Source organism: Toxotes jaculatrix, chromosome 7 (assembly GCF_017976425.1).
Source record: "Toxotes jaculatrix isolate fToxJac2 chromosome 7, fToxJac2.pri, whole genome shotgun sequence".
Taxonomy (NCBI): domain Eukaryota; kingdom Metazoa; phylum Chordata; class Actinopteri; family Toxotidae; genus Toxotes; species Toxotes jaculatrix.
In genome coordinates this window covers 25,327,778-25,354,111 of record NC_054400.1, presented here as the reverse complement: position 1 = coordinate 25,354,111, position 26,334 = coordinate 25,327,778, and the positions used below count along the sequence as shown (strand labels likewise).

The following is a 26,334-nucleotide window of genomic DNA, read 5'->3' as shown; positions in this document are numbered from 1 at the left end:
ACACCAAAAAATGGCCATATCCCCAGTTTGATTCCAGCTCAGGACTTTTGCGACTGTCATCCACCTCTCCCTGAGTTTCCTCTCTCTCTCTCTCTCTCTCTCTCTCTCTCCAAAAATGCCTGCTACAAAAAATAAATGGGACTCCAGTCAGGGAGTACCGACCAAAAAGACCCTCAATATTTAGATTCTCGATTTTTTTTCTTATGTTGTTAAGAATAAATCTCTGTGGTCAAGATTTTGTCCAACAAGGACATGAGGTCCATAAAGTACCCAGCACAGGGAGCCATTTGCTGAAGAGGGCCATAATGGAGGGCTGTAAGCTCCAGAAAAAGCTAGTAGGTGAACCTTGAGTTCATAATGTGTCTGACTGTGCTGTGCGCCTTGCTGCTGCCTGCTGTCACCTATCACTATCTTGCTATCTCCAGTTTGTCCTCATGTACCTGTATGCATGTCTTTTATTGTGGCCTTGCTTTTACTGTGTCTCAGTGAAGTATGTATTTTATGTACTGTATGTGTATGTATGTGTTTTTTATATCTGTGTGCTAAATGCATCATGTTTTAAATAGTACCTGACAATGCAGGATACTGTCATCCTGTATGATGCTTTCACTAACATTAACATTAACATTCTCTTCTTTTATCATTAGTGCTCTGGACGCTTATAAATAACCTCAATAGCTTTGTCATTTTAATCTTATGTTCTTTTTTTAGAGTAACATCTCTTCAGGAACTAAAGATGAGCGATAGCCTCTTGGCTAACTCTGGTGTATTTACAGCAATGTTTATTAATGTGCACTGTCCCCGTTAAATACACCAGTAAATAAAACAAAAAGAACATTTTATCATTAGATATTGTTAATGCAATTTGAAAATGAATGAATGATTCATTTGGAAATAGTTCATGTTATCATCATTGCCAGCTTAACAGTGGGCAAGGGTTCCTGATGGCTCCAAATTCAGTGTGGCAATTAGTTTATTTCAGTTTGATTAACTGCAGTTTGTTTAGTAATACTGTTTGTGCCACTACAGCAAAATATATACTGAAATGACAGCGTCTTTAATGTCACATCTACATTTCTACATAATCTTGAGGGCCCTTCTTGTGGAGGAGTTCAAATCTCGTTTAAATGACTTTATTATTTCACTTTATATTATCCTTAAAAGGTGTATTTTACCACATAGATTTGGCACACATGTAAACACACAATGCACAAATAGTGGTGGCTCACAGCTGATTGCTTCCCTGGGGGCTCCTCAGAGGGTTAATCTGGCTCTGGCTGAGTATACAAGAGCAAATCAACAAAGTTGTAAATAATGCGTGACAAAATAAATAGGCTCTTCATGTTGCAAATAAATAACACTAAGGGGAGCAAGACATCCTTATCAACAGCTGATTAATGTGATGTGTTTAAGTAAAGCAATTATTTGGCTTTTTATCTGAAAACCTTTTGCCATAATTTTCCTTTTTGCATTGGCTTTAGTTTTCCTGCATTATCCATATTCATAAGGTGTCCGCCCGCCATGTGCTGAGAAGATGACAGCTAAAAAAAAGATTTCCATCAAAAGATTATACATTCTGTGCTTAACAACATTACACAAACTAATCTGATTTATGCCATCTGAGTTTTTTCATTCAGCTTTCTGATCCTGCAGTACAGACTACCTCTGTCACTTGTTTTCTAAAGTAGAATTAAATATACAAATTTGTGACAGAGTACATTTTTAATTAGCAAAAATCACTTGGATGTACGAGTTTAGAGCTTCCAGTTTGGCAGGAGCCAGTGAAAGCAGAAGAAAAACACCACTCTAACACATGAGACGGATCACTCTACACAGTGGAGCAAATAAGTTACTGACTAAAACTGCCTCCAGGTGGAGCTGAAAGACAAGTGATCTCTACAGGCCTGCTTTCCTGCAGAGGCACCACTCTTCTTTGGTACTCCAGACAGGAAGGACACTTTCTCCAGACAGATTTGTTTACTGGTCACAGTTCATAGCTTTATTGTTTAGTCATTATATATTTATTTAGTCATTCCCTTTGTTTTTATGGTTTGTTTTAATGTTTGTTTAATCTCATTCCCCCTGCTGAGTCTTATTGCTCTGTGTGTTGCGAAGACCCCTCTTCTCCAAGCAGATCATCAGTAATCTTATTTAATCAATGGAGGCTGATGTTGTTCAGAGCTGAAGAAGATGGCATCAGAAGAACTGGAGGGCATAGATTCAAATTACACAGCGCACGACTTTGGATTACTCTGTTAAATTGTATAATTGTAGAGTCACGATTAGATGTTGGTGATTGTACAGTGCCTAGTGCTGAGGGACACGCAGGTAATGAATAAAACCACATTTCCCACAAGGCCTTGCGCTACCAACGAGGAAATGGGTTAGGTAAATACCTCTGACCGATATGAAAGTGTCCTTCCTGTAAACACAACAATGAATGTAGACATTTTAAGAGTCGCCAGTCGTCTTTATAGATGTGGGATGTTTGAAAATGAGGTACAGCTCTATATGGTTTTCGATCACGTGACATTTCTGACTTAATATGTATGCTCGCATGTGAATTGTCCCTAGCATAACTGAGGACGACACGTTTACGAGACTTCGTTTGAAAAAACATGCAAATTTAAGCTTACGTTGCTCACAGAGAAGACACGCATGGGCCGTAACATGACTAATGACGTTTAAGGAAATTAAAAATGACACTCTTTTATTCGGGATACTTAAAATGGTTTAGGTTTGAAGAGAAATTGTCGAGTAATTGTAAAAGTTGAAACAGTAACCGAGGGCGTCAAAGTTACATGAATGTTTAACTGAAGGTGTTGCCTGCCTGTTCAGAGTAATGAGAGGTGTCAGGTTTTATGACATTAACTTGGTAACTTTATCACATTTGGAAAGAGTATTTAAAAGCTTTGAGTTCACACTCAGCTTTGAGTCCACTTAAATCACTATAAAATCACTATAAAACCTGATATTGTTCTGTACAGGTTGGACAGGAGAACATCATGTTTTTGGTTTCCTAGATTCTTCTAATTACTCTAAACCAAAACTGGTCACTGATTTCCATCTTATTTATAGTCAACAGATGCAGAGGGGTGGCCCTTCATCTCCCAGCTGTTCCTCCACCTCTGACCGCTTCCCTCTGAGCCACCTCAACACAGCTGAATGTGGAAGTGAGACCTCAGCTGAACCGGAGAAACACGAAGTGAGAGCAAATAACGCTGTGAGTATCTGTCAAAGATTGACTGGGGGAAAATCATGAGATAAAGCAATAACTCCTACATGGTATGGAGCTAAGTTCAATGTTGTAGAGTAGGAAGTGCTTTCAGTTTTACAGCAGCTGTGGACAAGGTAAGGTATCCAACACGGGTGCACCTTCCTGACAAATGTAAAGCTTATGATAAAATGGAAGAAATAAGTGGTGGTAGTTCAAGGTTAACAGAAGTTGAACCACTTCTGTAGCAATTTAGTACTTTTTTCAAAGGACAGTTTGTGATTGCTTAAAGGAATTTAGTTAACTTTCACATGTTTCCTGTTTTTATCCTTTCTAGTATGAATTTGATTTAGTAAATGTTCAGTTTTGGTAGTTGGCTGCTGCCTTTACCCGTTGCAGCTGACGAACGGTGAACAAGAAGAGGTTCAGCACTGATATAGTGAATTGGCCCAGGTTAAAACCAGGCTAATAGGGCTAGATTTGGTCTGTTTAGACACCCAGGAGCCATTCAGCCTTTGTTTCAATTCAATGTTGTCATTGAATGGTTGTCGAAACGATAAATGTGTGTAAATGTGTGGCTCTGATGTATACTTTCTAAATTAGCGACATTTAGACTTCTTTTGACTTGCAAATGACCAGATCGGTGCTCACCGGGCAGAGACTAACTCATGTTGGGACTGAATCAGCAACACGACACTCTGTCTTTGCAACCACTGCACTGCCCTGCCGTCCTTTCATTCTGATGTTATGCCTTTTATCTCTTTAGCCTACAGATCTCTCCAGGATGAAGTCCATCATTATGTTCTACGTATGCTACCTGCTGTGCCTATGCCTGGGCCTGGCCTGCGTGGTGTGTGTGTGTTTGTGGAACAGCCGGTGGCGTGGCGGGTTCGCCTGGGACGGCTCGACGTTGCAGTTCAACTGGCACCCCGTCCTGATGGTCACAGGACTGGTGGTGGTGTACGGCATCGGTGAGTGACTTCTCAAATCTGGATGACAGGATTCCATTTCTGTTTCTCACTTCTGTTCTTGCTTCTGACAGCCAGACGGTATTAAGGTAATAACACACTGCAGGTTTCATCGCGACCTAGCGTATAATTTGCTGCATCATTTCAGCAACATAAACGGGAGGTAATGTTTCGAATTAAGTACCACACCTCAGTGACTGCAGTCGCAGTTTTTTTCAGGTGTAAAGCAAAATTTGATGAAATGAAGAAGTTGCCTCTCAGCAAAGAACTATAATGTGTTTCCATCATAGTGCAATGGACTTTATACTGTACTGATGGCTACTGTAAACACCATTCAATACATACAGTAGCAGGAACCTCACACTTCTCCTAAATTCCATCTAGAAGTAGATAATCGTGTTTATTTTTGGAGCAGTTTGCTTCCTAATTTGCAAATGAATAAGTGAAACCTGAGTAAAAAAGTCATTAATGCACCAATGAGCTTAGTTCCTCGCCTCATTAGGTGTTTATGCACCTAATGTGTAAAATGTTTGTAAGTAAGTGAAAAGGAGGCTACAGTGATTTAAAAAAAAAAAAAGCACATTGTACTGTAACATATACTGTACTTCCTCATGTCACAACTTTGCACACGTGATCAACATTCATGAAAGTTTGTGTCCAACAGAGTCATTTGAGGGTTTCATGTTTCATGTTTGTTTTTTTCTTTACAATTTTCTCTGCAAATATAAGATTTGACTTTGATTCTAATTATAAATAACTAACAGAAACACCATTTAGTATTTTCCATTTACACCGTGACATACTGACTTTATCTTTATCACTTAATGAGAGGTGTTATTATTGATTAGACATGAAGTCATTGTTCCTCATTAACCTCTATTAGATTTTTTATTAGCTGTGGTTCTCAGACTGGGGGTCAGGACCTCCACAGAGGGCTGCAGGATGAATCTTACACTGTGTCTTACACAGGCTGTGTAGTGAAAGCAGCACGTTAGCAGAGCAGCAGCAGCAGTAGTTTCACTGCCCCATCTGTGTCTACAGAGGATACATTCAGATACAGTACTGAGTGTAGGTAAAACCGCCCAGCTCAGAGCATAACTAACAATCACTGCAGTTATGCACACACTCAGAAGAAAATAGATTTTAAGCCTGTGTAGACAGCCGGATGGATTAAAATCAAAGCATACCTCCTCTGTCAAAATACAGAAGATTGGGTTTTTCTTTTATTCACATTTTTCTAATGAAAGGCTGCATAGTTTTACCTCCTCTGAAAATTATTCAAACGTAGCAGTCGTAGAAAATCACAGTTCATTTAAAGTCCTCACAAATCACAGACATGCAAATGACCAGGTGTCACGACAGACACTGGTTCATACAATATAAACAACAGAGCAGAGGTTAAACCACTGGTCTAATGTCTGTTTAGCATGTTTCAAATTGTGTATATTTGTGTTTTTACTGTGTTCACACTCATATTGATAACACTCAGAATAATAACACTCAGGCTTTTTTACAAAGTATGTGAAACAGCCATATTCACCTCATTTAGATGGTTAGGTGTTGTTAATATTGAAGTTATATTTGCCATTCTGATCATAAAATATACAGCTGAAATGAAATGTAGTGCCTCTAGTTTCTTAGTTTCTTCAGGACTGGGATATAAAAGCAGAGAGAAACTAGAGTCCATCTTCTGATGGGATCACAGCAGCCACGACAGCCTTCAGCATGCTGGAAATAATGTTTGGAACTTGATGGATAAAAAAATCAGGCATGTTTGTGGTTGAGATCTGAGACTTTGTACAGTTTGGTGCAGATCCTCATAATAATAGAGTTTAATAATAAAGAACAGAGCTGCTTCCTTTTTCCTTTTATTTATCTATTTATCTAGCTTGGCCTTGCTGGTGGTATGTGCTCTACTGACAGTCATTCTAGTTACATGCATGCTCACTACTCATGGGTCGGACAACACCCATCTCTGAGCTTTCGTGACTGTATCTGGCACATTTGTGGCACTGTCACCGTGACAAAATGTCCACACACACACAAATACAGACAGACGAACACCTGACAAAGTGCTCTGAAACGTAATGAAACATCATTTAAAAAGTAGCGTCTTTTCCATTGGTGCCTCTCCCCCGCAGGGGCTGTGTTGTACCGCATCCCCCTGACCTGGGGTCAGAATAAACTCCCCTGGAAGCTCCTTCATGCGTTACTGATGCTCATCGCCTTGGTCCTGTCAATTGTGGGACTTTGTGCTGTGTTTGACTTCCACAATGCCAAAAGCACCCCCAACCTCTACTCCTTGCACAGCTGGATTGGAATTGCTGCTACGGCTCTTTTCGCCATGCAGGTACACGAGTTTAAATGTAGAAACAGAATCACTTTATTAGTCATATGCAGTAAAGTGAGCATCATTGTTGTGCCTTCTCACATTGCCTTTCTGTTGACTGTGGATGTCCTTTCATTTGTCCACCTAGTGGGTGGTAGGAGTGGCTGGCTTCCTCCTGCCCTGCTCCCCTACATCACTACGTAAACTCCTGAAACCTGTTCATGTGTGGCTGGGAGGTAGCATACTGTTGCTTAGTATCGCTGCCTGCATCTCCGGAATCAATGAGAAGCTCTTCTTTGTTCTGTAAGTGCCATTTTCTGTGTTCCTTTTTAATGAATTCTTTTATTTCAGATAAAATTGTAGAAACTCTCCAACTTATTTTTTCCACAGTAAAGGAAACGCTAGTGGTACAGAGCCGTACGGCAGCCTTCCACCTGAGGCTTTGTTGGGGAATTCATTAGGAGTTTTGATTGTAGCCTTTGGTTTGGTCGTCCTAAAGATTTTGTCCAACCATAAATGGCAGCGACCGGACTCTCGGCCTGAGGACTTGGCTTACACGGTACGGCTATCAGTGCAGTTGATATGGAGTAAAAGAGATTAGAGGATTTGATTTAATAAAGTATTTAGTGATAATCCTCATCTGCTCTCTTCCACAGCCGTTGCTTCAAGAAGAAAATGAATGAATGGAGGAAATTTCAAACTTGCTGACCACGTCAAACCCAGCCATGCAAAGTTAGCCACAAGAGGCAGGGAAATGGAAATTTCTTCTCTGAATGTAAAAGCAGCTGCCTGGAGTGCGAATTATCTGTCTGTAAATATTTATTTGAAATTGTATTTAAGATGTGTGACTTTGCTCAAAGAATTAAATTTCCTCTCTTGCCATAGTCGTTTGTGACAGTATACTTTGGTTGGCACAGTTTGTCGATAGCCGGACCATAAAACTCCTTTATCATCTAAAATCTCCAACATCGACTTCAATGTGACAAGGCTTTTCTGTGAAAATGAAAGGTCTTGTAAATTAAAATGTAATGAACGGAGCACTAACAGTGAAAAGAGCATTACAAATTTTTTGGTTTTTGGTTCTGACCGAATATTGTCTACTGCAGAACACACCTGGTGAACAGGTACATGTTAGAATGAACTCTTGCACTGCATCAGCTCTAAGTTTATGTTCATGTTCCATGGATGTGGAGATACATAGCCTTGAATGTTATTGTCTCAGGTGTTGTAATTCTTTTTAGCCATGCTAATGGTGTGGCTCTGAGAATGTCGGCCCATTGCTTTATCCAGACTGGACCCATTCATGGTTCCCTGGCATGTCCCATGCTTTCTAATGATTTTGTTGAGCCCCTGACCTTTACTCGAGTACCACCAGCAGTTTGTCGTTTCTGGTTCAGAATGAAATACCTGGCAAACTACTGGATGGATTACCATATAATTTAGTACAGACAATTATGATCCCCAGAGGATGAACTGTAAAAATGTTGAAACCCTGACCTTTAATCTTGCACCGTCATCAGGTCAACTTTGCCATGACTAAATACCTGCAGCCATTCTCATGAGCCTCAGCTGCATTTGTGTTTAGTGCTAATTAGCAAATGTTAGCACATCAGCATTAAACTTTGCTAAGATGGGAAACATTATACTCTACCTTCTAAACATGAACATGCTAGCATTGTAATAGGCATGTTAGCATGCTGATGTGAACAAGCACTTTTGGATTCATTCTGACACCATCATGAATCAGTAGTAAACCAATATGTGTTGTTGTTATTGGTCTGGTTTGAATTTGCAATTGGACTTAAATGTTAAATGTTACACAGATTTAGAAACTCTAAATTGAGGTTTCCTCACATAATTCTGTATTCTACAAATCGCCCTGTGTTGAACGAACAGCCGCTGAAAAATTCTTACCGTCTTCTTTTCAAAAGGACTCAGGTTATATTTGCACTTTGATTAATAAATCATCTGATGTCCACATAGAAGAATCTGTCAAAATGCCTCTCATCAGATTTGGGGACATCTGCTGAAAGTCAGCTTTTATCTTCTAACTATAATGAAAGCAAATAATCTGATCTCAAAAGCCAACAATCCTGTTTCACTTACTGAGCGCTGTGTGTGAAATGGCTTTTTTACTTTGACATACTATGGAAGGATTTTCAGTTTAAAGCTTTAATGTTTGCTGCAGGCTTCTGTTGACAACTCAAACTATGATACAGCTGATATCCACTCAAGACTCCTTGTAATGTTTCCCTCATCTATGAGAGGTAATCTAGCTCTAAACTCAAAAAATAACAATGCAGAATGTGAACCGAGAGTGTGGCCACAGGTGTGACTGACTGATTCCCTTCTAAGATACTTCTTGGTCCAACGCAGACAGACTGTCCAGCTGTTACATTTGACCATAACAACAAATTATTGCTGAAGTACTTTGTTTGCCAAAACCACAAAACACAGAAGTATAGAAAAACCTAGAGGAAGTCTGCAGTGAAAGCGTACACAGCAGGGCTCAGCATAGCATTGTGAGGGTGAAACCACTGAAACACATCAGATGTCTCACAGGTAGAAGTTGCAGACAGCAGAGGTGTGGACTCGAGTCACATGACTTGGACTCGAGTCAGACTCGAGTCATGAATTTGATGACTTTAGACTCGACTTGACAAAATGTAAAGAGACTTGCAACTCGACTTGGACTTTAACATCAATGACTTGTGACTTCACTTGGACTTGAGCCTTTTGACTCGACAAGACTTGCTACTTTCCTCAAAAACCCAAAGATTAAAAAGGATGTTATTAAGGAACGCTCTGTATCTTTCTTTGTATGTGTGCGTCTGTGTATGTGCTGTCGGCACAACATCCAATCAAATTAGATCAACGTTGTTTTGATCCGACAGCATCCATCCAATCAAATTGCAGGACAACCAATGAAGACGGACTGTCAAACAGCGCGCTAGCTGGAAAAAATGATACCAAAGATAGTTTCGTTCGGGTATAAAAACTACGAGGTGGTCAATAAAAAACGAATTGCAGTATGCAAAACATGTGGCTCGAAGATTACAGATGGAGACGCAACAACTTCGAACTTCGTTCGACATCTGAAGTTGCACAAAGAAAGGTAAGTTCTGAATGAAAGCTTGCATTTATTGGCTAAGTAGCTAATTTTTCTTTGCTGTGTAGCTAAATCATTGCAAACACGGTAATTTGTTGCGTCTACTGCGAGTTCACTCCCTTATTCATACCTTTGTTAAGTATTTTTTTAACAGGGCTATGGTTGAGGTACTTATACATAACATTAGTCAAGGTATCACACAGTAGACGGCGGTTAGCAGCAACGCATATTTTAGCCACCTACAAAGAGGCAAACCTAATAAAATCAAGGTCACTTTAAATGTGCGCTATATTAAGAATATGTGTACCGTTTTAGCTTTCTGTCAGACGGATTTTTCCGACAGGAAAACAAAGTTATACTGCTCGTTGTTCTTACTCTCCAGCAGTCCATTGACGAAAAAACAAGTTAGCTTGCACACGTGAGTTGCTGGTCTACGTGCTGCAACGTAACACACTAAAATACAAAATATATTATCACACAATGTTAAGATTGATATTAATAATATGAGTAATTAAGAGTAGTTTCAATACAGTTCATGTGTGGCTATAAGGGATGTTCTGACATCTGTTTAATATGCTTTCCTCTTACATAATATATTATTGCTGTGTGGTTAAAAGGACTCGAAAGGACTTGCAACTCAAAGTGTAGGACTTTGGACTTGACTTGAGACTTGTCAATCTTGACTTTGGACTTGACTCGGGACTTGCCTGTCTTGACTTGGGACTTGACTCGGGACTTGAGGGCCAAGACTTGAGACTTACTTGGGACTTGCAAAACAATGACTTGGTCCCACCTCTGGCAGACAGACACCAGGGAGGTGTGATTATAGCTCGACATAGGACAGGAGTGTAAATTGCAATTGGACTCGATTAAGGGTCTGAATACTTTTGTCATTGAGTTCAGGTTCAGTTTTTGATTTTTAATTGTAAAAATTTCTAAAAAGAAAAAAACGTTTCACTTTGTCATCATGGCTTACTGAGTGACTTACTTGAGTCAAGACTAAAGACTGTCTGGTGGTTTTATGGAGGGTAACATGCCAGACTACATCATTTTTGGGTTCAGTGACTTGCTGGACTTTTGTTGTCATTGTGAAGTTGCCCAGAAACTAGTGGAGACTTAAGCTCCTGGCCAACAAATAGTTTGGCACATAATCCCTTTCATAACACCACACCTTGGTGTTTTTGTAATGTTTTTTTTTTTTTTTTTGTTTCTTTGTATTTTAAACAAATGAAACGCAACACGTCTCATTTGTGAGCTTTAGATGTAATGCTGGATTTTATTTACATTTGGACAGAGCCAGGCTAGGTGTTTCCCCCTGTTCTCAGTATTTATGCTGAGCTAAACCATTTCCTAGCCATAGGTTCATATTTACCATACAGACACGACAGCGGTATCAATCTTTTCATCTACTTTTGGCAAAAAATATCCCCAAAATTTTATCGAAATGTCTATTTCCTGTGAACCGTGAGAATTATTCTAATGAATGTGATACTTTTTTTTCCCCTCGTTCACACCATGTTTCCTTTCTGAAAGTTCTCCTTGACTGAAACTGTGACAACCAAGGTTGAAAATCTGTCGCTGTTGTGCAGAACATGAAAGAGGGGAAGATCGTGATCGGTCGCTTCTTGATGTATGATCTTTTTCTGAAATTGAAGTCTCCAGTAATGCTTCAATGACTGAGAGTGAAAGCGGTGGAACACATGATCATAAGTTGCCACAGACATCTCAATGAAAGCCGTATATGGCAAGAGACCTGTATTATGAAAGTCAAGTGATGTAACACAATAGAAGCAGCAAAGCAAACCAGACTCCCCTGAATTTCACGTATTTCTCTCTGAAACTTTCATATGAGTGATATGACTTTAAGCCACTTCACTCATGAGTGTTCTGGAAACCAAAAGATCTCAGACAACCACAGCTGTCCTCACAAAACACACACTGCTTTCCTCCTGTTCACAAAAAAAAAAAAAACAATAACGCCCAACGCACACTGCCAAGTCTGCACCACAGTCACTAATGAGCTGTCTGGTTTATGTTGTGAGTAAAAACTCTGGGAAGAAAAGGTAACCAAACACATCTAAGACCTAAACACATGAATTTTAAAACCAACTGCAACATCAGTACTTGTACTTAGCCAAATTATTGAAAGAATAACTGCCCTGTCCTGTTGTACACAAGGTGGCAGCAGAGTCGAGTTCAGTCCAGTGAAGGTTTTTAACACTTAGAGCAGGGCTGCTTATGCTGCACTCATGTCATAGGTCACATACAAATTTGACTGCTAAATGAAGAGGAGCTTGGCAGGCAAACATCCTCCCACCCATGACAGTTCGGAGTTACCTTCATGCACTTTCAGAAATATAACTGAGGACAAAGTAAAGTCAGGAGAGTGTGGAAAGAATGGTGAAAGAAGTGTTGTTAATGTTTACAGTTCTATGCTGCACCACATATAATTCACCGTAAGTTAATTAAAATATCAATTAATTCCACGCCTGATGGACATTTGTTCCACCTCATTTTTGAAACAGAGAGCAGCTCTGTGCCTCTCATTCCTAAAATGAGGCAGAAACCAAAATAAGAACTCACTCCATTTAGCATAATCATCATCTTCCAGCTAATAGCACTTAAAAATGCAACAGAATAGGTTCAGTAAGTCTTACAGTTAATGAGTTCTGAGGGAGTGAAGCTAAATTTTAAGGATTAAGGTTTTCTTTGCATGTTACTCATCACTGTAGACTGATGAAATCTAAATCTATAGTACCTTACCATTAGTACTGCCAAACTGCATTTAATACTAAAGACAGTATGGAAATGTGTATGATTTTTGAGCTAAATGTCCCTGGTGCATCTTCCCATACACACCTCCTACGCAGTCTTTTTGATGTATTTTCAATGAGTGAAAGATATGAATACTAGGTTATAATCTGTGGAAAAACTAAGAGATGATGTCCGTGTCAGTGGAAGGACAGGAGATGGACACCATAAACCGTACTTACAGCAACTGAACTGCTAACTACATTTAGCAGCCTGATTGAAATGAAAGAACAAATGAATAAACCATAATTTATTCATTGCCTATTCTTTTCTATGTAAAAATGCTTGAAGAATTAATATTTTGTTTTTCTGTTTTACTTGAGGCCTAAAGCCTGTCACGCTAAACTCCATCAAACTACCTTCTAATTTTTTTTATTGTTTGAGCTGACAAAGTTTTCGGCAAAGAGCTAATCTTTACACACCCTGCAGACATGGATCAAGATTTGGCCATTTATGATTAATCCTCAGTAAGTCCAATACTTACTCTCCTTTCAGCTCCCCTTTGGTCTCCACCAATTCCTGAGAAAATTTTCTGGCTCTTTAGCTGCTAAATTCATCACTATAATCCCCAGGTAGTCTCTAACTGTTTGTTTGTTTGTTTGTTTTTTGTTTGTTTTTTTGCTGTTTCCTGCTTCAGCAAAAACACTATGCGAACAGTGAGACTGAGCCAAAACAGTGACGTTTTGGGCCCAAGACTAAAAATAATTATCATAAAGATGCTTTACAGCTGTTTTAAAATAACTTAATAAGACTGTATTTTACTCAAATGAGAAACCATCAGAAAAAAATGCACTTGATTAGATTGTACACTGTCACTAGTTCCATTATAAAGTTGTAGACTGGCTTAAAATGAGTGCTGGCAGGATTATTCCTGGAGACATTTGCTTAGTTGTCCGCTTCTTCTTTTTTTTTCTCCCCAGTTTTTCCGACACTCTTTGAAAGCAGCATAGCAGAATTCACATCACTGTGAGCGCTGTGTTCAGGTCGGATCCGCTGTTTCCACATCCCGGGCCATCTCCGGTGAGGTCATCGCAAAAGGTGGGCGGCAGTGGGCGGGGCCACCGCAGCTCGGGTCCAAAGCCTGGCTCCGATTTGCATGAGAGGGAGTGAAAGTTTAGAGAGAAGGAGAAGAAACAGCTGACTTTGGGCTTTGGTCTGAACACGCTGGGCTGCATACAGCTTGTTACTGCAGCCTGCAGGAGCTCTCGGTTTCACAGAGGACTGTCCTGAGCAGCGACAAGAAAAGTAAGTTCAACTAGAGCCTGAAAATATGCGACAGTTACATCAGGAGTTTAACAATCAAAGCTATAACCTTGTTTTATTTTCTAGTGAAACTGTAGAGAAACTGTGTGTGTGTGTGTTGCGCTGTAATGATGTTTTTAATGTGCTGTGATGTCTTAAGCTTTAGTGGCTGCATCATGGTATAAGATACGAGATGGTGTCTTTTTTAATATCTGTTGTAGGATTAGGAAGTTTGTTAGGATTTACAGAAAGTTTGCTACACGGTTCACACCATTTAAACATGTCTGTTGTATTACCACAGTACTAGCATTACATTAAGAGCTTAAACACTTACTTGATTCATCTATTAGTCAATCATCAGAGGATCAATCCTCAGCAGCTTTGATAATTGATTGTCATTTAACAAGCCAAAATGCAAAACATGCTGCTTTTCTTTGTTTTATAGCACTGTAAATAAAACACATGTAGGTTTTGAATTGTTGGTCAGACAAAATAACCCATGTGACAATGTCACCTTGGCCAAGTTTTTTTTTCCCAGGATTTTGTGCAGTGTTATTGAGATGAAGGTGAATAAATTAATCTGAAGAATAATGAAGAGATTAACCGATAATGAAAATAGCCAATAGTTTCAGTCCTCGATGCATTTTCAGAAAAAAAACCATCAGTTGCAGGAAAATAGAATAGAGAAAGTGTCAGTCTAAACTAAATTTCATTCTCAGCCTGTTTTCTGTGAGTACATGCAGTGAAGCAGTGCTGTGAGGGTCTCAGAAAAGAGCAGTTGAGATTCTTATAAACTGACATTTTGACCTTCTCAGCCCAATGCATAGATCCCCTCCAGCAGCAGGTGGGACACATGTCTGACTTCCATGAAGGTGAAAGGAGGATTATATATATAGGCCACAAAAGGCCTCTTCCAACCTTTTTTTTTTAAAGCACAACATGGCTGACATTAAGATGCAGAGTTTAAACAGCCATTCATGTAAATGCTGTAGCTTTCATTTTAAAATATCTTCAAGAACACGATTTTCTTTTGTCCAATAACATCTGTCAGTGTTTCTGAGGCTAAAGGCAGCACATGGTTCAGATTTCAAGGTTTCTGGTTCAGTAACGTTCTTGACATTTTGTTTGGTTCTTAAATGAAAAGGAGCATCCTGTATATGCTGTTCTGATGAATTAGACGTCAGATGCCAGAGAAATCATGAAAGAGAGCGTTTGTTTTCTGAGCTTTACGTGGAAAACGTTCAAGAATGAGCTTCTCTCACTTGTATGAGCAATACCTTAGTTGAACTAGAGTTTTTATGTCCATGCTGACAGTGTTGTTCACTATTTGGACTAACACATTGAACACAGACCCAGAGGCTGTGGGCTTCATTCCATCTGTTCATTCTGTAATGCGTGTGTTGTTTCTAGCTTGTGTAACCACTGCCACGTTACAATGAGGAAAGTAGAAACCCTGCAGTTGAAGGATCATCTGCCAGATGTTTTTTTACACAAAAGCAGAAGGTTTTGAGCTTTTAGCATTTGATTGGTTTGTGGAAACAAAGCTGTTGACGAGTCAGTGGCTGATTTTGGCTGTAAGCATATTTTTGAGTCGTGGTTTGTCCGATCATTAACTCTCGGGTATATCAGTCTTTGACTTGGAATTGTGATGTATTCTTTGTCTTTAAAGGTAGGAAGCAGCGGTGGAATAGCCATATGTGAGTGTTTTTCTGTAGGAGTTTGGCATTACATCACCCGGCAGGTGTCTGTTTCAGGCTTGAGTCCAGCTTTTCTTGGACTCATGACGTGAACAAAACTCAGAGTGAACATTTGATGATCACCTCTCAACTCAGTGATTTGAAAATCTTGGCAACTGTTTCATATAAATGAATGTTTAGCTACTTTATATCATCTATTGATATATCACAGTAATAACTGCTGTAATAACTCCATAGCAAATGGAGACATTACTAATGAAAACATTTTTAATGGCTGTTTGAAATTGCAGGGTCGGGTATTAATTCTCATGTGGTTTCTCACTATGAGCAAACCCTTTCACATCACGTGTCATCCATCCAAAAAAAAAAAAAAAAGTTCCAAAGAAGCTCAAGCACAGATTTGTTGACTTTTAGTCCCTTGTATGGGTCAAGTTCCAAAACACTGAATCCTTTTCCCATTATGCAGCTTGATATTTTATCTATCATAGACCTCCTTGTCTGGTAAATGCCCATTCCCAAATGCCATGTCCTCGTTCTGTAACACAGACTTTCTGTTACACATTCCAAGCCAAAATCAAGACGACATCAATAGGAATCATTTTCTCACACTGTAAAATGACCTCTGTGAAAAATCAATGAAGTAAATTTCCCCCCCTTTTCTTGTTCTTCAGTCTGGTTCATCTGTGATAAACAGAAAGTACCATTGTGAACAACTACCTCACACAGCTGCCAAGGAATTTTAATGACCACTTTTTTCATCTTTTCAACAGTACCAACCAAAATGCTGGCCACCCAGTATCTGCCCTGCTGCACTGTCATTCTGTTACTGCTATTAAAGCAGACCCTTGCCCAGTATGAGCACCTTGGCTACCCACCGGGCTACCCAGACCCAGAGCAGGAACAATACACCCCCCCACAGCTGACACCTGACACGCCCAGGATTCAGCTCCGATTGGCAGGAGATAAGAGGAAACACAACGAGGGCCGCGTCGAGGTTTTCTACAACGGCGAGTGGGGAACTGTCTGTGATGACGACTTCACTATCCACGCCGCTCAGGTGGTGTGTCGGGAGCTGGGCTACCTGGAAGCCATCTCATGGTTTCCATCCTCGAAATATGGGAAAGGACAAGGTACTTTTACCTCCATATTGTTCCTCTTGTCAGGATGGAAACACAGAAACATTCAATATAACAAATATTCACTCAAACATCATCATATTCCTCACAATAAAATATTACATCTGATTTTTACTATTTTTACTACTCCTCTTACTTCCAGTTAAACTGCTACAGCTACTTCTACCACTAATTTTACTAGTACTTTCACTATTACTACTACTGTTACTGGCCAGTACTGATTGAACATGTTATATGCCCCCCTATGTTTGAGGTTTCACTTTATAACTTATTTGCTATATATGTAATTTGAAAATGTTCCTCAGGTTTTGGAGAAACCAGCCTCGGCTTCAACAGAAATGTACTTTTCCTTTGTTTCCACTACTGAAGGGAAAAATTCCTCCCCATGGAAGCACTGATCAATCGCTTTTCTGTCTCGTCAGGACCCATCTGGTTCGACAATCTCCACTGCACCGGCAAAGAAAAGACCTTGGCGCTGTGTCCGTCCAACGGGATTGGTGTTTCAGACTGCAAACACACTGAAGACGTAGGCGTGGTGTGCAGCGACAAGAGGATACCAGGATTTAAATTTGTCAACACCCTGCCCAACCATGTAGAGGTAAACTCTCAGTTCCTGAAATCTTGCACGCTTCAGCCCAAAAGCTTTGCACACCTTTTGTTTTCCATGGCATCTTTTTTACTATGTGCCACAGAGGACATTTGTTTGCCGACACCTTGTCAGCTCGCATGGTGACAGCTGGGCTTTATGATCTGTTTTGCCTTTAGTTATTCTGTGCAAACACAACTTAAGTCTCAAAAGCCCTGCTCAGACAGAGGAATCTGCTCCATTCGTTTCCGTATCTGATTGCAGGCTGTTGGAGGACTCTGCTGTCATCAACATCAGACTTATATGAACATCAGTTAAAAACTCAAATGAACTGAAACAAATTCATCATTTTTAATTAGTTCATCCATTCATCCATATAACGCCAATAATCCAAGTCACACTGAGTTAATATCATTAGGAATTATTCTTATATGCTGCTGGGAAGACAAAAATGAGTTATAATGATAGATCATTCTTGGCCGTATCGTCTCTACTTTCATACTTTGGCCAGTAGGACCATGAACCATGAACATTAAAATTCAATTAAAAGTCATTAAAAGTAAATTTAACTTGGTGAACCCTGTGTCAGTAACGTGAGGGGAAGGAACGATCGCTTCCTCTTCTCACACTGAATGTGCTAAAGATTAGATTAAACAATTATTCTACTTCGATTATTACTCTACTACTGGGACTCTCATTTCATTCCTATTTGCTAGCATTCAGTATGTAAAGTATTTGTTGGATGTTCATGGTGTCATCAATGCAGCTGGTGTCAAAAATATAGGGAGGGACTGTGGATGTGATTATTATTGTGGTTGTAAGGGGTAGTTTTATTTTACCTCTCTTTCCTCGTGGCTTTATGAGTGGAAAACACACAGAAGTGACTCTGGCACCTATTCAGACATGAGACTGAACGACTGAGACTTTAACACTGGTATCACATGGGCTTAAAGAGGTGCATGTCTGAAAAGGTGCATTAGTGTAGGTAATGAGTTAATAATTGATGTTTAAAGGGGTACTCTAGAAATTTAGTGTTGCACCTCTATGAAGCTGGGGTGCTGTGAAAGACAGATTAAAGAAAGAATGGGTGAAATTGAAGTAACAGAGGCCGAGATATGCTGACTTGTAGTCTCCTGGTACAGGTCAAGTTCACCTGGATACTACATTTCCCATGATACAGCTTAATAGCATCTCTTTGTTGGACCCTCCCTGCATTATGAATGCCCATGTCTTTCATACTTCACAGCCCCAATTTTAACACAGACTTTCTAGAAAACATTTGTTCACTGCAAGCTGAAGCGGAGATAACCCTGATGACATCAGACTTGTCAGAGCTCCTCCAGAATCACAGAGCACATCATCCAGTTGTTTCCACAGGCTTAGTTGAACTCAGAGTATCCTTTTAGATAATAAATCTCTCCTGGTCGTTGGCTGGAAACAGCTCTGTACACTTAAAGTCAATAACCCGCCCCAACTCTGTGTTTTAATAATGCTCCTTTTTAAATAGCCTGCAGTAAAAGTGTGTCAGCGAAAGTGAAAGTTAAACCGGTAATTATTAGGTGTTGCACTCGTAACTGTCGAGTCGTCTGGAGCTGGTGGACCTTTAAGAGCCACCAAAAGCAGAATGTTATCTTTCTGCTCACTGTGCAGGCCTCATGAATCCACATTCCAACGTTATGAGCAAACTGCACACCAGAGCTAGCTCTCTGTGCCGCTGTCTGTCTGTCTCTCTCACTGACCAACTCCTCTGCAGAGTTTCAAAACTAAATGAGCATTTTTCATAATGTCAGAGCATGCATGGACAGCTCACAACAGCTTTTTTTTTTTTTTTTTTTTCCAAAAGCAACTTGTATGTTTTAGGGGGTTGCTACGGTTAGCTTAAAATTGAAAAACTATCCACCGAGTCCCTGAGCTTGTCAGATGTACTCCCTCCAACTGTCGAGTTTGTTAAAGTGGCTGTAATTGATATTTTTATGATAATAATATATCAAATGACAAAGTGAAAAAAACTAAATTGTTTCCATCCACAGCTGTTATTAGGAATATTAAGACTCGGTTGGTTGAAATAAACAACTGGTGACGCTAATTCTCCAGTCAGGAGCCATTAAACCATTGCAGATGAAAAGGCTGCGTGAAGATGAGGCAGTTAAAAGCGCACCAGTCAAACCTCAAACAGTGAAGAACAATGTAGAAAACATGATGGAAGGTTACGCTTCCACACAGGTACGATGTTTTTGTCTGCAGCTATTTTTCATCTCCACAGTGTAGAAGCTTGATTAATGATTAAGTGAGCAAGATCTGTTTTCATTGCACTGTGTTGCATTACAGTTTCATCAGTTCACTAACTCTTCCACCTCTGGACCTCTACACCAAGTGTAGAATCTTCTTTTCCAATATTTCAAGAGTCTTTTTTAAAATTTTGCTCTTTTCATTTAGGTTTTCTTTTTATTCACAAATTGAATCTGCACGTGAATGGAAACCCACCTAATGTGAAAGGTGTTGCTCTCAGTGATGAACCTGCAGAGAATGATGGATCTGCAGCTGGGTGGCTTTACAGAGTGTTACAGATGAGTTTCAGTATATTGTTTAGCTGTCCAGCCCAAAACTTTACAGTTCTGGTGCACGCTCTCTGCTCTCTCAGCATTGCTTTCATCTGCAGCATGCAGGTGAACATAGTGGAACATTTAAAAGCTAAAGAGAGATATTTCCCTCAGGAGTTGGTAGAGACCAAAAACAGAACGAAAAGAGAGAAAATACTGGACTTATATTTACTATGATTTCCAGAAACATGGCTCAGAATGAATGCTGATGTTGCTCTGTAACTGCTGGATAAACTTCGTTTTGATAACGAATTCACAATATCAGCTTAAAAGGTAATGATATGTCCATGTAGTCATTACTCACAATCTAACTTCACTGACTGTCAGGTTGGAGTTTGGGGTGTGTTATGCTTGTTGCAGCTAATGTAGCCTCGAGCCTCAAGCAGAGATGAGGAGTGGGCTGCAGAGGTCCAGTAACATCACTGCTTTTCTCCACACCCCCAGATTTTTTTTTTTTTTTTCATTTTCAAAGACGAGAAGTCAAAGAAGTCTTTCTATCCAGAAAACTTTTTCACATATGCAGAAGTACTTTCCAACACATGTAAACAGACTTTGATGTGCAGGACTGGTGGAGTTTCCCTTTTAAAGCTGCATTGTGGGAGCGGATACATTTAGCTGACTTCCTCTTTGGAGGTTTACAGAGACAAAAGGTAAAGATTATGATACTCCAGAGAGCGCGTCTGGAGAGGTCTAGACGTCTGGAGTCAAGCTGGGATAGATGCTGAAAAAAAAGAAAAGAAAATCAGACTCAGCTTTTCCATTCACTAAAAGAAATCACGTGGGCTCCGTGCATGTAAAACGCAGCCAGTCGGTCCCTGCTGCCACACAGCCCAGCCTGGCCTTATCATCTGGAAGTGGTAATCTGGTGACTCACACAAGCACACTTTGGTGAGAAATGGCAGCCATGACGACATGTCGCAGGAGGTTTTTGCGGTGTGGGATGATTAGTAGGCTTTCAGAGTGCTAAGGAGCTTGCATGTAGTGGCACCACTGCCTTCTCAGGTGATGGTAACCTCAGTACAATGGCCGGCAAGTCAACTGCAAAGGAAATACCCAGAGAGTGAGCTAGGAGGGAGGTGAAACGTGAACCCTTGCATGCATGTGTCGCTGACCTTTGACATGAGTGCTCAGGTTCCTCTCTGTGTGTGCGTTGCCTTCTGACATTGTTGAAATTAAAGAAGAGGTGTTGCATTTTGAGCATTGCTAGTTTTTTTTTTTTTTTGACCAACTTGTAAACTTGAGGATAATAAACATCTTGTTCCCCGAATTTGTTCTTATGTGGTCAGGAAAGTTCATGGTTTCGCATGAATTACAGTGACTGCATATTTAGCACTGTGTCTCAGTCAGCTGGACAGTAAACAATGCAGGTTGACACCCAGTGTACAGTTCTGCGTCTCTAGAATATTTAACGTGGCATCTCTCCAGTGTTTATTTATATATTCCTGCCGTGCTTTGAGGAAGTTTGCTCCTCGCCTCAGCATTTCAGTTTATGCAGAATTGACTGCAGAGAATTTCGGAGGTCTGACCTGTGATCACATGCACATGCATTACATTCCATTTTAAACCAGTTTCAACATAAAAAAAAATGCTGGGGTTTATGAAATGTGATGTTTGGCAGAACCCATTTCCACAATGGCCCAACAGGCTGCCTCATTTATCCAAATTATATGAACAGTGATGCAGTCAGGTTTCTCAACCTGATTTATCCAAGTTGGTACACAAACAGCAGTTAGAAACATCTGAGGAGCAGCCTGTGAAAGGGGAATATTCTTAACCATTTGACTGTATGGAGAAATGGGAACTCATGTGGAGACTGGCTACACAAAGGAGCATTATAGAAATGTCTGTCAGCAGTGCAGGGAGTCTGGTGAGATGTAATTAGGGCTGAGTATCGTAATCGTTTTAGCCATTTCTGGTGAAAACATCCTCCAGTTATATAAGTCATCAAAAGCTTTTGAAAAGGCAGAGAAAATGATGGGTGATCATGTTGAATGTTTTCTACATTTTCTCACAGTCCGGTGTGGCCTATGCTACAAAGACATCTGCACACTGAAATATATTCATTTCCACTTTGGAACGTGTCCCAGTCACTTTTGACTGCTTTCTCTAAACAGTGTCATCTTATTGTCCGACTGCTTATTGTCCTGCTGCCGGATGAGTTGATTAATAGATTAGCTATTAGTCAATTTTGCAGTATATTATCTAGTTTCAGCATCTCAGTTGTGAGAATGTGTTTTTTGGCCTTCAGTCACAGTATACTGAGAATATCTATTGGTTCTGAAGTATTGATGGTACAAAACAATCCAATGTGATATCACTGTGGGCTGGAGGAAATTGTGATGAGCATTTTTCATCATTTTGCGGCATTTTATAGTTGAAACGATTCATTGATTAATTTAGAAAATAATCAGCAGATTCATCGATGATGAAAATAATCTTAAAGAAATTTAGATGAGACAAAGCATGAGACAGAAAAACATCAGGTGTTACTGCTAAGTTTTGTTAGCAGCAGCCAGGGCTGACTTTATTTGCCCTGTGTTTTACCTCTCAGGCTACGCAAAGGCTGTTCTGACCTGTGACTCCTCTGTGTTATTTTATCGACAAGAGATAAGATGTTAAAACTGCACGTTAATATTTCAATATGAACAAAGATTTAGAGATCTATTTAAAAAGGGCTGCTCATCGTCATTCATTGTTTTCTGTCCCGCAACTTTACTGTTTTGATTCAGCGTCACTGCTCTCTTCGTCCTTGTTCCCAGAAGCAGCAGAAAAAAACAAAGCTCTGATACAAACAGCTTTGATACACCCACTGTAAACTACATATACAGCATCAAACGACAAACGGACAAAGTTAGTAACTATCTGCTGAACACAGTGGAGCATGAGAGCATGAAGAAGAGACCAAAATGGAGCTAAAAGGAGAGTGAATAATGGCCACGTCAACTTTATAAGGTGATATTATGTCAGTACTGTGTTTACTGATTGTTCAGATGTCCCTCAGTGGCCAGAAAGAATCACTTATTGCAGGTTTAATTATTCAGTACTTTCATTTGGAGGTGACATTTTCAGTCCTGCATGCTTATTTTATGTAACTCCACAATTTGTGATTACAGTACAGTGTTATTTGAATCTCAGTTTTCTGAATGCATTTCTGTACTTTCAAGATTGACATTAGTGTATGTAAATAAATAGAGACAGTACCACTGTACCTTTAAAACAAAACCTCTAATAAAACCTTCTTGGTATTGGTAAATTAAAGGAATTTGTTCACTGAAAGTCAGGACAACATGTGATCACAGCTCATGGTGAAAAATGTGGGCAGTGGAAGAAGATCGTGGTGATAACAGACGCCTACAGGTCACATCCCATGCTGCTTTGCTCAGTTTGTCTCTGATAGTGTGCTCTCCTGTTCTGACACATCTTCTGAGGGTGCTATGTTAGAACAGGTATGGATGAAATCTGACCGCGGGGATTAACAGAACCAAAGCTCTCCTCTTTGTTTCTTCTCTTCATTAACTGCAGCTTTTCTTTTCTTCTCTATTCCCTCCTTCCTGTCTTTCTCCACTGCTCCCTCACAAGAAATAGTATCCCCCCGGCAGAGTTTACAACTCCCATTTTCCGCTCTTTAGTCATTTTTTCCCCTCTGAGGCCTTCAGGTCAAATCTTCCACTTTCCTCACCGTAAACCTCCAGCCATGTTGCGGCAGGGCGCCATAAATGACCGTGTTTGTACTGTGAGGTTGGATTGATACATGGCTGCCCTTTGTGTCACAATCTTAAAATGATTTTAACTGTTTAATTATATTTCACATAGCTGGCAGATGTTTTTGTAGCTGCGTAAAAGTTTTCACCCAGAGGCATCACATTCCCACCGCACAATGCAGGCGGATGTTTAGCCTCTGGAGAATTTAAAATGAAGTGCTCCATCTGACATCAGTGTTAATGGAGGATCTCACACAGGCCAGAGTTCGGGTTTTTTTTTTTTTCAAGAATGGATTTCAATGTCTTAATTGTGTTGAGACAGACAAGTTATCTCTTTATATGACTGTTTTTGTGTTTTACTAGACATGTGCAGAACAGATTTGTCACATTTAATCAGCCGTGTTGTTAAATGATGCCTCTTCACAGAAAAGTACACAAGTAATCAGACCTGAGGTAAGGCTTTGTCACATTTTCAGATACACATTTTAAATCTTATTTAAAATGAAGCATTGGACTAATTAAGTTGGGAAAGTTTTGTCCAACCACTATTTCCTGGCTGGTTAGAGGACTTTGAGTTTTTAGCTGCTTGTGTGATGCTAGGACTGATAATGTCAGTCATGTCTGACTTTGGTCCAGACTGAAATATCTCAACAGCTATGAAATTTCATACAGACATTTATATCCTGTTCAGGAAGAATTTTAATAACTTTGGTGATCCCCTGACTTTTTCTATTTGCGCCAACTCCTGGTCAAACTTTTAATTTGTCCAGTACTTTGCTTTATGACCGGACACCTGACATTCCTGTCAGCCTCAGCCGTACTTGACATTTTTGTTTTCGAGCGAAATGTCCTATGAACTTTTGGATGGACTGCAGTGAAATTTGGTGCACATACCCAGTGTTGCCCAGAGGCTAAATCATAATGACTTTGGTGATCCCCCCTGACATTTCATCAAGTGATAGCAGCAGCAGCTCAGCTCCTCTCATCACTTACTTTGTGAAACACTTTGGCACAAAACTTTGTGGAGGCATTACTGCTTCCCAGATGATATATTCCAGCTACTTTGGTGATGTCCTGATTTTTCATCTCGCGCCATCGTCAGGTCAGCAGTTTAATTTGTCCAGTGCTTTGGTTTATGACTAAACACCTGCAACACTAATGACATTCCCATCAGCCGCAGCTGTACTTTGTGTTTATTGCTGGTTGGAAAATGTTAGCATGCTTACATGCTAAACTAAAGCTCACGGAGCACGGCTGAAGACCTGTCTCGTTTTAAAATATCACAGCTGTCCGTGCTTGTGGGTTAGTTGTGCTCTCAGGAGATCACAATTTATGTTGAGATTTTGGAATATACACTTCCCTGGATATGACTAAAAAAATGAATGTATGAGCCATCTTTCCCAAACACGTCATGCGATTCACATTTGAAAGGACAAATACTGTACAACCACAGAGGCACAGTGCTCTTTGTGTTGCACTGCAGGGTTTTTTATTTAGTATTTTTAGTTGAAGGTATGTTTTCATACCTTGGTAACAGCTACAGTATGTGTGCACAAAGCTTTTGTGTTTGGGCAGCGCCTCACGGTACATGCAGTGCAGAGGAGCATGGGAAAAACACAACAGCTGTGTAGATTTATTTCAGAATATTGGTACATCAGTTTAAACAGCTGTTGTGTATTTAGTTGGTGTGACACACTTCAAACTTTTGTCAGCTTAAACATTCATGATTTACTTTGCTATCGACGGATAACAATATTTTTTTTTTTGCTTTGAAACTCAAAATGAGACCAGCCATACCACCACCCAGATCTTTGTACCCTACAGTCACTCCCAAGCGTGTCTTTATTTTCCACGTGTTTTTAGATCACTTCAGCTTTAATGTCATATAAAAGCAGTTCATTTCCATTCAGTCATTGTCTTCATAAGTTACGCTTCAGCTCAGGGTTTGTCATGACTTTGCGAAACATCTGTTTCCAGTTTGTTAACAAAGCCTCTTTTAATCAACTCTAAAGGAGGAAATGCACACTGCCACACAACATTCTCTGCATTCTGTAAACACTGTGCGAAAACACATAGTCCTCAATTTGTATCGCAGCTGGTGGAGTAATCAGCTCTTGAGAAAGACTGGATATTAATTAGACATGTCTTTCAGGTCCAGATAGGGACTTGTAAAAAAAAAAAAAAGAAAAACGAGAATCACAGCCATCGCTGAAAATGACTGTAGGCTCACTAAAATTCTCAGAAAGAAGATTGCAACTAAATACCACACTGCATATGAACCCTGCGTCTCATTGCTGCAGATGTGAGGTGATTTCTGCTGGCAGAGTTGTTGAAGACCTCTATTGGAACCATATGTTGCTAAGCTCCATGCATTTTATTTTTGCTGGCAAGTGTAGTCTTTACTGTGGACTGTTGAGAACTTCTGTGCTGTAGTTACTAAAATCTATGGAATGCTCTGGGTCAGCTCGTCTTCTAACAGTCATGAGTGTAACTGTAGGCGAGCTGAAGTATCTGAAACAATAGCTCATGTTTCCCAAGTGACTTGTGAGGAGCAGCAAAGAAATGAGTAGGACTTTTGATTGTTGATGAGTCTTTGGTGTTTGGCCGTCCCCCCTTTTTTTTCAGAGACTTCTCTTCCTCGGGTAGTTAGAGGGATCCTGTTCTTCAGGGCTGCCATTTTGGAACCTTTTCCAGAACATCAGCATGAGAGCAATGGAAAAAGGTTTCTTTAGTGGGGTAAAACAGTTTTCTGATCTGAACATGTTATTATTCCATCTGAGAGAAGTAGAATTTATTGGTTGAGTTGAATATTTTTTTAATAAACTGTTACTTTTGACAGTAAACCTGGGGCAATAAGATTCTTTCCATCTGACAAACTAAAAGATAAATGGTTTCTTGCTTCATTTTGGACCAAACTTTGGAAGATATTCTCTAGATTTGG

At 39.9% G+C, this 26,334-nt stretch overlaps 2 protein-coding genes across 3 annotated transcripts in view; both read left to right on the top strand.

The window, feature by feature from the left end:
* Positions 1 to 2,381: 2,381 nt before the first annotated feature.
* On the top strand, positions 2,382 to 9,026 carry LOC121185086 (cytochrome b ascorbate-dependent protein 3). Of its 2 annotated transcripts, XM_041043071.1 has the most exons (7): positions 2,382 to 2,499; positions 3,079 to 3,223; positions 3,981 to 4,185; positions 6,324 to 6,532; positions 6,660 to 6,814; positions 6,902 to 7,070; positions 7,168 to 9,023. In XM_041043071.1, the coding sequence occupies exons 1-7, from the start codon at positions 2,495 to 2,497 to the stop codon at positions 7,192 to 7,194; spliced, it is 915 nt and encodes a 304-aa protein (XP_040899005.1). In that variant the 5' UTR covers positions 2,382 to 2,494; the 3' UTR covers positions 7,195 to 9,023. The 2 variants fall into 2 exon arrangements, with proteins under 2 accessions (XP_040899005.1, XP_040899006.1); XM_041043072.1 differs by lacking the exons at positions 2,382 to 2,499; positions 3,079 to 3,223 and adding an exon at positions 3,233 to 3,351 and having other exon boundaries at positions 7,168 to 9,026.
* Positions 9,027 to 12,854: 3,828 nt separating this feature from the next.
* The window catches only part of loxl2b (lysyl oxidase-like 2b), a 38,645-nt gene continuing 25,165 nt past the window's right edge, over positions 12,855 to 26,334 (top strand). The window contains exons 1-4 of the mRNA XM_041042815.1: positions 12,855 to 12,898; positions 13,352 to 13,676; positions 16,141 to 16,500; positions 16,929 to 17,104. Coding sequence (XP_040898749.1) covers positions 16,152 to 16,500; positions 16,929 to 17,104 — 525 coding nt within the window. The 5' untranslated portion in view covers positions 12,855 to 12,898; positions 13,352 to 13,676; positions 16,141 to 16,151. The remainder of the gene's footprint in view (positions 12,899 to 13,351; positions 13,677 to 16,140; positions 16,501 to 16,928; positions 17,105 to 26,334) is intronic.